A 12081-nucleotide genomic window follows, 5' to 3' on the forward strand; every position below is an offset into this window, starting at 1 on the left:
ATCGTTAACACCGGGTTGACGACACGTCTTTGTTAATAGGTGCCACAAAGGCAAGCGTATAAATAGCTGGAAACATCTGATACAAAGACAAACTGCGAAACCCAAAAAAAAGAAAAAAAACACATCCTTCGGTTGCTCCTTTTAAACAACATGTGAGTGCGCATAATGCCTGGGAAGAAGTAAACACGCGACAGATACAACCCGGTTTTAATTTTTACCTACTCGACATTCAACATTGACCGTTTCTCCATAATCTTTCCGTGCTGCCTCCTCCCAAGCAAAAGAAAAAAACATACGAGGAGGCAGAACACCATATTTATTCTCTGCCCATGCGTATGTTTCAAAGGCTCCATCCACAAACAAAATTCACACACAGACACACACACACAAGCTTTTCTTTCTTTTCCTTTTTGCTTTTGCTCTTTTTATTATTGTTTCACGTTATTTAAATCATATTCAACCATTTTTGCCATAAAACCACAACGCAAATAACGTGTGGGCAGCCCCATCCACCACTAACGGGAGCTGTAGATTATCGATACCCTCAATGAAGCATTCGGTGAGACTGCAAATAAGAATAAGAATAAAACTCTGTCCTGCAGCTACATCTTTCATGGTTCCCCCAAACAGTAAAACCAGGAACCAAAACAAGACCCCACAGACTAGCCCACCAACGGTCCCTGTGGTCGTCTTATGTGTTATCGAGGTATTTGCTTTCTCGGTAAAAAAGCAATTACTTAGGTACCGTCCCAAAGCACGGCGATATGAGAGGAGGAAGGTGCTACCCACAATGCCGGCGCACGCATCCACGATGCCCAGGGCCACGATACCCGGAATGATATTAATAGAGAGCTCCATCCAACGTGAAAGCTCCGCCACTGACTCTGGCTGCTCATGGCGGTAACGCAGCATCATTGAGAAACCCAGTCCATAAATGAGATAAATGTGCGTGCGTATTGCACCCTTAATGGACTCACGGTCATCGATATGCCTCAACATAAACTCATTGATGGCAGAAGACCCGTAGACGCCGTAAAACCGCGAGAGTTCCACAATCATACCGATGGTGACAGCCAAGGAGAGGGAAAGGGACAAAAAATATGGATCAACAAGAGCCACCGGAGTAAAGACAAAAACGGCGATAAAATGAAACATTTTGCGCCTTGCTGTCTTGCGCAAGTCAACGGCAAATTTATCCACAACGATAACTGACAATGGAATGGTGATCCCCCACATAATGAGTATCCATAGACGGTACCGATTCAAAATAAGATATTCTACAACCCACCTCAATACATTCTCCCCAAGCTGTGAGCTTACCACCGCATACATCACGGCAACCACACAGACCAGCGAGGACCAAAAAAGAAGTGTGATCCGGCTTACGCTAATAACTCGTTCGGATGACTTAGAAATGTTGACACGGGGAACCATACAACATCTAGAGCCGAGATATAATACAGCAACCATCGTAATTGCAGACATAACAGCTCCTCTTCCAACAATATGCGTCTTGCTTGCAACAACCCCAGACGCCTGGAGCAGCGCCTCATCTCTGTCTGCGCATTTGTTTGTTACCATGTCGTAAATGTGAAACCCCACCAAGGAACCGACCAGGACAGCTTCATTCTCTCCCAAAACAGGAAGAAGGGCGAGAAAAAATAAAAGCCCGAATAACACAAACGCGGCTGCACCGAAGGAAAAAACACAATCCGCACAATTGAAATACATCACCACAACACCAACGACAATGTAAAGAAAGGCTCCCGGGTAGGTGTTTCTATCAACTTTTTTCAGCCTTGCACTGCGCGAAACGACAAGTGTGAGATAGGAAAGAAGCGTTGACGCGTAGAAATGGATTGGTAAACGGCCTGGTGAGACGACGTCGTCTAGCAAACTTTCTGCCAAGAATAGCATGGGAAGAAGCATCCGGCTCTCTCCATGGGGCGAAGTCAGTGCGATGGTTGAGAGAACTAGAATAGTCAGTCCCTGCAGGGGGCGGCTGGCAACCCAGGACATCACAGCCAGTAGGGCCGCCCAGCACATGATAAGAGTGGAAGAATACGAAACCTCCATCTCCATGCGTGGAGAAATCATGTCCAAAGTAAAAGCTAATAAAGAGGATAAATTAAGACGGTTAAAAAGGAAATACTGCCCCTCCCCCAAGTTCCTTTTCAAATTCCCCAATAAGTTCCCCCTCCCCCTCTGTTCCGTTGCTGAAGTACCCCTCCCGGGGTGTGTGTATTTATGTTACTGCGTACACGAAGATGAGAGTTGAGTGAGAAAGGAAAAAAAGTAAAGACAGCTGGTGGCTGCCTCTCCACCTGAAACCCCCTAACTTGGGTGCAAAAAAAAAAATTCTTGTACCTATCTGTCTTGCAACAAATGACAGACCACAAACAAATCAAACTGCAAACATTAAGCAACGAACAAAAAAGAAAAAGTAGAAAAAGAAATAAAGAGACAATAAAGTAAAATGAAACAACAACAGCAACCATACGTAATAGTAGGCCCTGCAATCATTACACGAAGCAGGAGGACACATGGAAGCGGTGCACGGAACTGTATGGGTATTTAACACCGTCTTAACACGCTTAATCCCTCTCCCCCTCCCCTCTCCCCTTCCCTCCCCAGCGCCCTCAGTGAAAAGGGACAAACGGCTCCACCCATGCATCTTTTGTAAATCTGCTGTGAATGCAGTCAAATTATTAATGACGTTCACCACCGCTTTGAGAGGCGGCCATGTTATCAGTTATTTCCTCAAGATCCTGAATTGCCTGCCGCAGAGCAAATTCGACAAATTCTAGTGGCAGGGGCTGCCCATCACTTGTGCGTTCCCTAGCGGATTCAGAAATAAGCTGCTGCACATGTTCAACGACGCGCTTGCGTAGTCGCGACACCGCCGGAAAATCCTTGTTTCCGTACAAGTCCTTCTTATCATAGTCTTCCCGGGGAAATCGCTCAAAGAAGACGTTAACGCTGATGGAGTAGCTTCCCTCCATCGTCGTGAGGTGGTGAAACCAGTGGGATGGTATAAAAAGCATATCCCCAGGCTCCAGCACAACCTCAGTGGCATGGCGGCAGGCGTCTGCAAAACGAGGAAATCGGTCCAAATCTGGTGCGTCAATGTTCAACACCACCGAGGAACTTCCGCTCATGTAAAGGTTATTGTACTCACTAGGAGGAAAAAGAACGACACGCTTTTTCCCCACAACCTGGCAAAGAACATTGTCCAGAGTGTCATAGTGCGTCCACAGTTGCAGCGGCGGAGCATTCAGACGAAGACAGGCTTGATGCATGCGGGGCTCGACATGTTCCGCAACGGCGGGTGGGAGCACAAAGTCGCTCCCTAAACCTGGAAAGTCCTTCCATAAATTTGCACGTTCTGTTTTCATGTTGGGCGCCACCGCACGAAAGTACCAGGCCTCTCCTTCCGCCTTCGGAGAGTTACTCGTTGCCGCCACGCAGTGGTCCACCAGCGAGGCAAACGAAACGTGCTGGAACGCAAAGTTCTTCCTTACAAAGTCAAGCAAGTGCGTTTCCCGAGCAACGTGAACTGAAACCATCATGTTTCCCTCCCTTGCCTTCAAGTATGCCGGATCTGCCCAAACGTCCACGCAGGATCCCAGATCAACTTTGCGGAAGACGACCGGCTTATTTGGTTGACACGCAAGTGCCAAAAAGGCCTCTTTGCTAAACGGCTGTACCTCAACCTGAGGCCGTTTAAACGGGAGGTGTGGAGACAGAGGCAGCTGACATGACGCCACCACAGTTTTGGGTCGCTTGTCCACATTCCAGTCGCTAGTATCACCCAGGAAGAGGAGCAACGGCTTGACGGTAAAGGTTCCAAAAGAGAAACATGTGAAACCACCGCCAAGAACCGCTACAACGCCATCACCCAGTGATATACAGCAGTGCCGGGTCCATGTTGGGCACTCCGGAGGGAGTGCCAGCACACTTGCTGTCTCACCTGTTTCAGCATCGAGGAGCAGCGCCGACAGATCTCCTTCGCGTGGCTGACAGGTTGAACCACCAAGGACAAGGACACGCGCCACACCGTCCACCTTCACATGGCACATCGTATGAGAGAAGCGTGGAGGCAACACGTATGACATTTTGCAGCAATTGCCTGTTGCCCAGTCCACGCGCCACACAGCACCCTCACAGACATCGCCTGCCAACAGGCCACCGCTGAGCAATACGGCAGTGGTGGCACGAATATCAATCACTGCACTCGAACAACACGGAGGTGGGATCTCGCCTGCAAGCGGCAGACGCTTCCAATGCACTGTCGTTCCGCAAACCCTCGCAATCCATGCATCGTTCAAGCAATAACCTGCTCCATTGCGACCTCCAAAGACAAAAATAGACCGCTGCAAATTTTCTGTGTTGTCTTCCACCGCAATCGCAGTGTGACGGTAACGTGCCTCTGGAAGTTCACCAGCGCCCGCCACTGGCTCAAGTTTTGACCACCAAGCCACAATATGTTTTTTTTGCACCTGTGCAGCTTGCTCGGGAAAGTCCAGTTGCAGCAAGAAGGCATCCATCATGACATCCGTGGGGTTCGTGCGGCCGCCGAGCACCACATACACCCCACGCGCTACACGACTGAATGAGTGAAACACAAGGGCAGGTGGTTCCGCACTGGAAGAGGTGGTGGTGACCCTGTAATCTCCTTCACAAAGACTATGAACCCGCACTGTGTTCGTCCTCTGATGACCTCGTGTGGCAGAAAAACCACCAAACGATACAATGACCACATCTCCAGAGGGAAGCTCCTCTGCAAAAGCCTGCCCATTGCCCCAACCTTCAAAACCAAATCGACTAACGGGCCACTTTTCAACGTGTGCAGCAACCTGCGCTGTTGCCTGTGAGGCTTGTGTTGCAGCCTCGCGTGTTGTCCCCATAAATGCTGGATGGGCAGGCATGCCAACCTCATGCGACGTTGCAGCCATGGTGATGCCGTAGTGCTCACACATCTCACACCATTCTTCCGTCTCATCAAATGGCTCAAGCGCCTCCACTCGTCGCCGCTCGTCCCCCGTTAAATAATAATGTGAAAGATCGTGAAAGTTCGCAAAAGCTGTTTCTTTCATACCACATGCAAAAGCACGACTAAGCATCGCCATCTTACCAGGTGTTTCCGCAAGCCCAAGTAATGGACTGCCTTTAGAACGAAGGGAAGCTTGCATCACGTTGCCAAAACTATCTGACGGATTTATCTGATCATACGCAACAAATATAGCTCTCGAGAAGGCGCACGCCACCCGTTTGATGAGATCGGAAGCGGAATATGGGGGCATGTATTGCATGACACATTCGGCAAAGAGAACCGTAGGATGCAGCGGGGAGAAATCAGGTGATACCTTCATTAGCGTGGTAATAAAGTCGTGCTCCGTGTCGCGTAGATCCACCCCAACTGCATAATAATTTTTTCCCCGCAGTTTCACCAGTTCTTGCGCCGGTTCCGCCATTAAGTCCTCCGGGAAGGCATCTTTTGGAGCGACTCGGACCAATTCGGATTTGGACTGCATAACCGACGGGAAGTCAATTTCGTAAAAATGCACACCGGCGTATTGGGGCTCGCCTTTAAGACGCATGGCGAGAGTGTCGTATCCGGCGCCAAGCGAGACAACCTGTACGGGCCCCGTACTGGCAGCGGCGGCAGTTTGGAGGTGGCGAATGCTTCTCTCAACGAGGTCGGTAATGACAAGCATGCGCAAGTAGTACCCGCGATTGATCAATGGTGAGCGCCGGGACAACTTCCGCACAAAGTAACGCAGGTACATGTCCTTAAAGTAATTGTGGAATACCGCCGAGCGTTTGCTCACAACGCTGTCGTCGTTTGTGCGCTGCACCGCAGTGTCACGGCTGACCCCCGTCTTGGCGACCATCGCCGCACCGTCTTGCGTCATTGCGAGTACCGCTTCCTTTGTTCGAAGCAACAACAACAAAAATAAAATCTATTTTCTCACCTAAGCGTACGCGTTCCCCTTCGCCGCAAGCTGATACTACTGCTGTTGCTGCTGTGATAGGGCTGAGGCTGACAGAGAAGACAACAAACGCCCCAGTCACAAAACGACAAACACACACACGCGACGACGCAAAGAGAGAGAAAGAGAACATAGACACGTTTGCTAAGAAGATACACACACAAGGATATAGCACAAATGGCGGCCGGACAAAATAAAAAACAAAACAAACATGAGGGTGAACCTTTTAGTGTTAACAGAGCGCCACACCGTGTGCTTCAAACACCCCAGAAAGACAGAAAACAAAATATAAAATGTGACAGGCGCAAATTAGACTGCATCCACACTACCACCACCACCACCACCACCACCATCAGAGGCAGCAAGAGCTGCTTTATCATCTGCCGTTCCCAAACCGTCAGACGGAAAGGTATCCTTACCCAGAGGCGTGAGTACAGAGTCATCTTCTATCACGTCATTCCCTTCCTCTTCGCTCCCATGCGGAGCGCATCCCTTCCATTTCAGCACTGTCTGCGCCAACTCCAGTTTTCCAGCCTTGAGCAGGAGAGAGCTAAGTGTCACGCTTGTGTTGCGTGTGAGGGAGAACCCTTTCTCTTCCATCTGTGTCAAAAGAGACGCCACCTTGGTGTGCTCACCCGACCGCGCAAATGCCGCCACACAGACATTGTAAACAAACTGCGTCTTGGTCAGCTTCTCTGTGTCTAGTAACTGCTGTAGTTTGACGGTGTCCCGCATCTTGGAGTAGATGAGGTAAATCGACTCCACATCGCGCTGACGGCAGTCGGGGTGGGAGAGGAGGAGAGAGATGTAATGCTCCATCTTTGGTATGTCACCAATGTAGCTGAAGGAGGTTGCCACGGTCGCCAACATTCGACTTGTGAAGGGAACACCACTTGCAACCATCTCCTCCACAAGCTTCGAGGTCTCTTCCACCATGCGTGCACGTGAGTAAATGTTGAGAAGTCCCACGTAGGCAAACTCTTCCATGGGGATTTGCTTGCTTCTTCGTTCTTCTACCAACTCCTTAATGTGCTCATATCGTTTCGCGCGCCCATAACCCTCAAAAATAATGTTGAATGTGACGTGGTTTTCTTGAAAGCCTTCCTCCTTCATCTTCGCCCGCATGGCCTCCATCTTTGCCACATCACCGGTCTTTGCGTAGGCGTTCATCGCCTGGTGATACGTCACCTGTGTTGGAACCGCATTGGTAGAGTGCGACATCTCCTCCAAGACCGATTCCATCTCGTCAAGGCGTCCCATCTTGCCAAGCATATCAACAACGGTTGTGGCTGTGACGGGGTTGGGCGGCACAAGCTTCATCATGGTGTTCAGGATCTGCTGCACCTTTTCGACGTTGTTGTTCGCCATGTAGAGGTCGAGAAACTTGTTGTACACAGGCATAGTAATGGTCACCTTCGACGACACTAGGTCATTCCAACATTCATCCACTGCCTGCGTGTCACCCAGGCGAGCAAAGGCAGAGGCGGCAATAGCAAAAAAAAGTGGGGTTCGAATTGCGTCATTCATGAGGGCCTCGTGAAAGTAACGCTTAACACCCTCCAAGTCATTAAAGCGTCCCAACGCTGCAACGACTACGCTAAACATACGCTCATTGATAACAACACGATTTTCATGCATCTCCTGCAGAAGTGTATTAAAGGCACGACGGTCTTTCCTCTTTGCAGCATCGCGGAGTAGTACACGATACATGTCGGGTGACTTGTACGGCAGACGTGACACCAATGCATGGAGGTGATCGTAACGATTGTGAATAGAGTAGAATTGCACAATCTCCGCCTGCACAAACTCATTCGCCAAAAGACCATGATTTTCAGCTTCATGAATGATGGAATTGCAACGCTCCATATCATTTTGATACGTCTTTAGAAGCTGGACGACAACGGCGGCGGAGAAGACGTTTGTGCTGCCCATAGCCACCTTGCCTTTGATTTCACGATAAAGCTGCTGCACCATGGTAAAATCCTGCAATTCCCCAAACACACGCAGTAGCGTTGGATACATGAAAGCTTCAATCTGAATGCCTTTACTACGCATTTCATTCACATACTTTTCCACCATTCGAGGATAATACTTGTCAAGAACACGAAACACATGCTGATACGTCTGGGCGGTGTGAAATATCTGCTTCTCCTGCATTTCCTCCTTCAGGGCGATCACTTCCTTCAGGTTGTAGGCGTGCGCATACCAGCGCAGCATCTCGTCGTAGAGGCGATGATCCCGCACCACCCCAGCATCCTTAAAGGAGGTAAAACACCGCCTCATATCCTCAAACCGACCCAACACGCCGTAGCCCTTGATCAAAGAAAGCAGGTAGGCCGGCTCCATCTCATCCACTGTGTCATTCTGCACGCACTCCTCCAGGACACTCTCCAAGTGCTGCACCTTTTGCAGCATGACATCATCTCCAGACTTTTGTCCTCGTGAAAGTAGTTCGCTGCATTTTGCAATAACCGCCGTCTCCGCAGCCATGCCAAGAGTTTCCACCGCTAGCTCCTCGCGAAGGGTCGCCTCTATCTCGTACATTTCCGCCACCGACCTTGCACCTTGTAAGCGAGAGCGCATCATCGCCCCTATAGCCTGATCTGAAAGCTTTATTTTAAGCTTCATAGCCATATTCTTCAGGTTTTCCATTTCATCGGCATCCCCACGGGTTGCTACAAGACCTGTAGAGAAAATGACATCAAAATCTAGAGAATCCCGGCTTGGACCATCCATTGCGATAAGATGTTGCACGAGTTTCATGATTTTATTGTACCTGGATGTCATGCCATATGCCTCTATGAGTGCGGTGTAGTCCGAGGTTTTAAGCTGCTCCTCTGGAATCTCCTGAAGCAGAGTATGCGCCTCTTTAAATTGCCCGGCAAACTGATATGCCAGTACAGCAATCATCTTGAGGGACTCTTCGCCGCGTAATTCATCCGCCATGTTTTTCATAAGGTCCTTCGCGTTATCGGTACGGTAGGAGTCAAAGAGATGCTTCACCAACTGAAATCCAATCGTCATGCCATACTTCCGAAAACGAATAGAGGCACGAAAAAGCAGATGCGCCATGTCCCCCTGGCGCATCTCAACGCATTCACGCATGAGACTCTCCGCCAGCGCCGACGCATCGCCCGGAGTAATCTCACCCTTTTGTAGCTTGGACTGCAGTGCAATCATCAAGAAGGTCACGCTGTTGCGAAACTGCGTTATCCTGCGTCGGGAGTGAAGCATCGACTGGCGCACATACCGGGCAACGTGCCGCGGCTTCGTTGTGAGTACTGCCACCAGCTGCGCCTCATCCTCCGAGGTGAAGGGGCGGTAATGTCCACTACGTGTTCCCTGCAGTTGATATGAGGTAAAAGACATAAAACGCAGCTGCGACCAGAACGAACAACGGCCTGGGGCCATCCTCAACAGACTTGCCACGTGCCGCATAAAAAGCTTTTCCCCCGATCCGGTCTAGCGCAAAACCCACCCACACTACCTCCTTGATGTTTCTCCCTTCTTCTCCCCTTCCAGCAAGTTAAAAAGCACAAAAGAAAAAAAAAAGGGGGGGGGGGGGAAAGACCAGTTGCCGTCTGCGTCTGAAAAAAAAAAATCAGCTTCAAATGTAACCCTTCTTTTGCTGCACTTGCAGCGCGTTAGAACCCTACATTTCCGTACATGTATGGAGCATCATCGCTACACGTCGGTACCAGCAGTGTTACAGCACTGCACACCGTCGGCACGTGCAGCTGTTGTTTGAAAATTCTACTTCATATGTCCAGGGGTTCCTAAACACGGCGTCACCCAACAAAGACCGGCCTGCCGCCACCGTAAGCCAACAACAAGAAGCCGACGGGATTAATTGCCGGCTTTTAGTTTCCCTCTCTGAGAGGCACTCAAAACCTGGCACCACGTCAAGGCGGCCCACATCCTCACCACGGTGTCTGCGAAGAAACAATAAAGCACATATATAATAATAATAATAATAATAATAATATATATATTGTATTCCACTTACGGAACCCACCGGATCCCCACGTTGCCGCAACTCTTTCGTTTTTGTAGTCGTAACAGCGATAAAATAATGATACGATGACAACGTGGGAAAACAGCATGAAAAGGGGACCAAAGCAACAACAACAAAAAAAAAAACGATTAAGCACAAACACGGGCAAAAAGAAAAAAGAGAAACAACCTGTGCAAGACATCAAAGAAGACAAACGGTCTCCCCACACCCAAACTTTAGAAGGGAATCGGACAATTGCAGGAAAATGGTAATAAAACTATACAGGGGGGGGGGGGGGAGGCACAGCGCACCTTGACGATTTTCACAATTATCGTTTTGGTACATTTAAAAATTCCCTTCATATCCCCTTCCCTTCTGGTGGAAGGAGATTCAAAAAGTGTTGGGGGCCCATTTCACCGTCTTGCATTAACCGACAGTCGCATTATTGGTCATGGTGAGGGGCACTTTGTGCCGTTCAATGTTTGGGTCACCACCATTTCAAGGTCCTCTGGAGTGCCAAGAGAGGTAGATAAGTAATCCCTCTGTGCCATGGGAGGAACGGAGGCTTCCAGCGTCACCAAGGCACGATGGCTCTTCAAACACACTACGCGACAAAGCAAGCTGCCAAGGCACTGACAACACAACCGACCAGTACTCATGCGATGCCCTCCAAATCCGTGAATCATAGCAGAAAGCGCCGTGAGTTCTTCTCTACTTCCAAAGCAATCTGCATGACGAGTTGTGTATCCACCACCTTTTTTTTCCTCGTAAATGAGTTGCTGGTAATGTTGAGGGTACACCTTTGCATGTCCGCGGACAAGCGCAACAAAAAATTCATTATCCATCCAGTCATGATCCTCACCTGCAAATGCTTCCTGCACTGTTTCTATGAGAGCATTGTAACACTGCGTACTCATAAGCAATCTATAGAATATGTCCTCTGGGTTACCCGTGGACGTAATATGTGTTTCCACTGCACCACATACCCCAATATCACCTAATAACATGGCATAGTAAGTTAAAAAGAGACTACAAAGATCTTGCGCTGTCTGGTCACGAGGGTCCTGCATCTTTAAAGTTAGGTAGCCTATTCGAAGACTACTGAAAGTTCCTGAATGGGGCAGTTCGTGTTTTTCCTCATTATGGTAGTATACTCGTTCACAGGTTCCAGAGGATCCCAGATGAATCATTACGCAGCTTTCGATGGGCACAGCTTCCAGTAGTGGAAGCTGTGAAGTTAGAATGCCTACAAGATATGGCGTCGGGGCCGCCAAGACGTCCAAGAGGGTACTAGGTAGAATAGGTATCAAAATATGCATCCAATCAAAAGGTGAAATTAGAGATTGGAGCGACATTACTACCTGCGAGACAAGACCAAAATTGGGTCCAACCACGATAACGCGCTTCTCGAGTAGTAAGTCGGCCAGAACGGAAAACAACGCACCAGTGTTTGGAAATATAGTAAGCAAGTACACGGGTGATGTGTCAATAAACGAGCACAACCTGTCATACGGCCGTTGGAAGCTGATGGGAATGTGTTCCGGCAACGCAAAGGTTCCTCCAGATGGGGGCGTGGGGCAATTGTAAAGCGCCTTCACAATCATCTCCCCGTTTTCATACCCATTCGTGCGAAACAGCGTGGCAAGATATGTGAAGAAGCGACACCAGGGGTATGGCGAGAGACTAACAACAGACTCCCCATTCACAAACGCCGTACAATGCCCGTACACACGCACCCCACGTCCATCGGTGAGAACGAAGGTGTGGCTGAGTTCCTCAGCCGAATACGAGGTCCCTGCGTTCGTGTAGACAAATTGGGTCAGCATCGGGTACCGCGCCTCTACAGCCTCGAAGGGAAGTGGAAACGACCACACCGCCTCCACATCTCGCCGTTTCTTGCGAAGGATAAAAAAAAATAGCAGACAACTCTCCTCACTACCGCCATGGCAACTAAATGGGTGGACACCGCCATGCCGCGCGGAGGATGTCCTACATTGCGTGAGCGTCCCCTTTGGTGCAGCAAGGGAGTCTTTCAACTCGCTTGCGTCTTGTTGCAGCACCGCTGTCGCGATGGCCATGGAGCGCGCTTACAAG

At 49.4% G+C, this 12081-nt stretch overlaps 4 protein-coding genes across 4 annotated transcripts, besides 5 other annotated features; all 4 read right to left on the reverse strand.

Moving 5' to 3' along the window:
• The first annotated feature begins 354 nt into the window (after positions 1–354).
• Positions 355–389: a microsatellite.
• A 1-nt stretch (position 390) lies between these two features.
• Positions 391–437: a microsatellite.
• A 19-nt stretch (positions 438–456) lies between these two features.
• Positions 457–2082, reverse strand: TraAM80_00584 (putative dolichol kinase; the record flags this gene model as incomplete). Its single annotated transcript, XM_029377657.1, has 1 exon — positions 457–2082. The coding sequence occupies one exon, from the start codon at positions 2080–2082 to the stop codon at positions 457–459; it is 1626 nt and encodes a 541-aa protein (XP_029242524.1).
• A 517-nt stretch (positions 2083–2599) lies between these two features.
• Positions 2600–2632: a microsatellite.
• A 76-nt stretch (positions 2633–2708) lies between these two features.
• Positions 2709–5915, reverse strand: TraAM80_00585 (tRNA wybutosine-synthesizing protein 4; the record flags this gene model as incomplete). Its single annotated transcript, XM_029377658.1, has 1 exon — positions 2709–5915. The coding sequence occupies one exon, from the start codon at positions 5913–5915 to the stop codon at positions 2709–2711; it is 3207 nt and encodes a 1068-aa protein (XP_029242525.1).
• Positions 5916–6302: 387 nt separating this feature from the next.
• TraAM80_00586 (uncharacterized protein) lies at positions 6303–9431 on the reverse strand (the record flags this gene model as incomplete). Its single annotated transcript, XM_029377659.1, has 1 exon — positions 6303–9431. The coding sequence occupies one exon, from the start codon at positions 9429–9431 to the stop codon at positions 6303–6305; it is 3129 nt and encodes a 1042-aa protein (XP_029242526.1).
• A 520-nt stretch (positions 9432–9951) lies between these two features.
• Positions 9952–9978: a microsatellite.
• A 135-nt stretch (positions 9979–10113) lies between these two features.
• Positions 10114–10175: a sequence feature (A-rich).
• A 261-nt stretch (positions 10176–10436) lies between these two features.
• TraAM80_00587 (Suppression of tumorigenicity 5) lies at positions 10437–12065 on the reverse strand (the record flags this gene model as incomplete). The annotated part of the gene is made up of 1 exon (XM_029377660.1): positions 10437–12065. The coding sequence occupies one exon, from the start codon at positions 12063–12065 to the stop codon at positions 10437–10439; it is 1629 nt and encodes a 542-aa protein (XP_029242527.1).
• Between the last annotated feature and the right edge of the window lie 16 nt (positions 12066–12081).

This window comes from Trypanosoma rangeli, assembly GCF_003719475.1.
Source record: "Trypanosoma rangeli strain AM80 chromosome Unknown Tra_15.4_contig_00010, whole genome shotgun sequence".
NCBI classification, from domain to species: Eukaryota; Euglenozoa; class Kinetoplastea; order Trypanosomatida; family Trypanosomatidae; genus Trypanosoma; species Trypanosoma rangeli.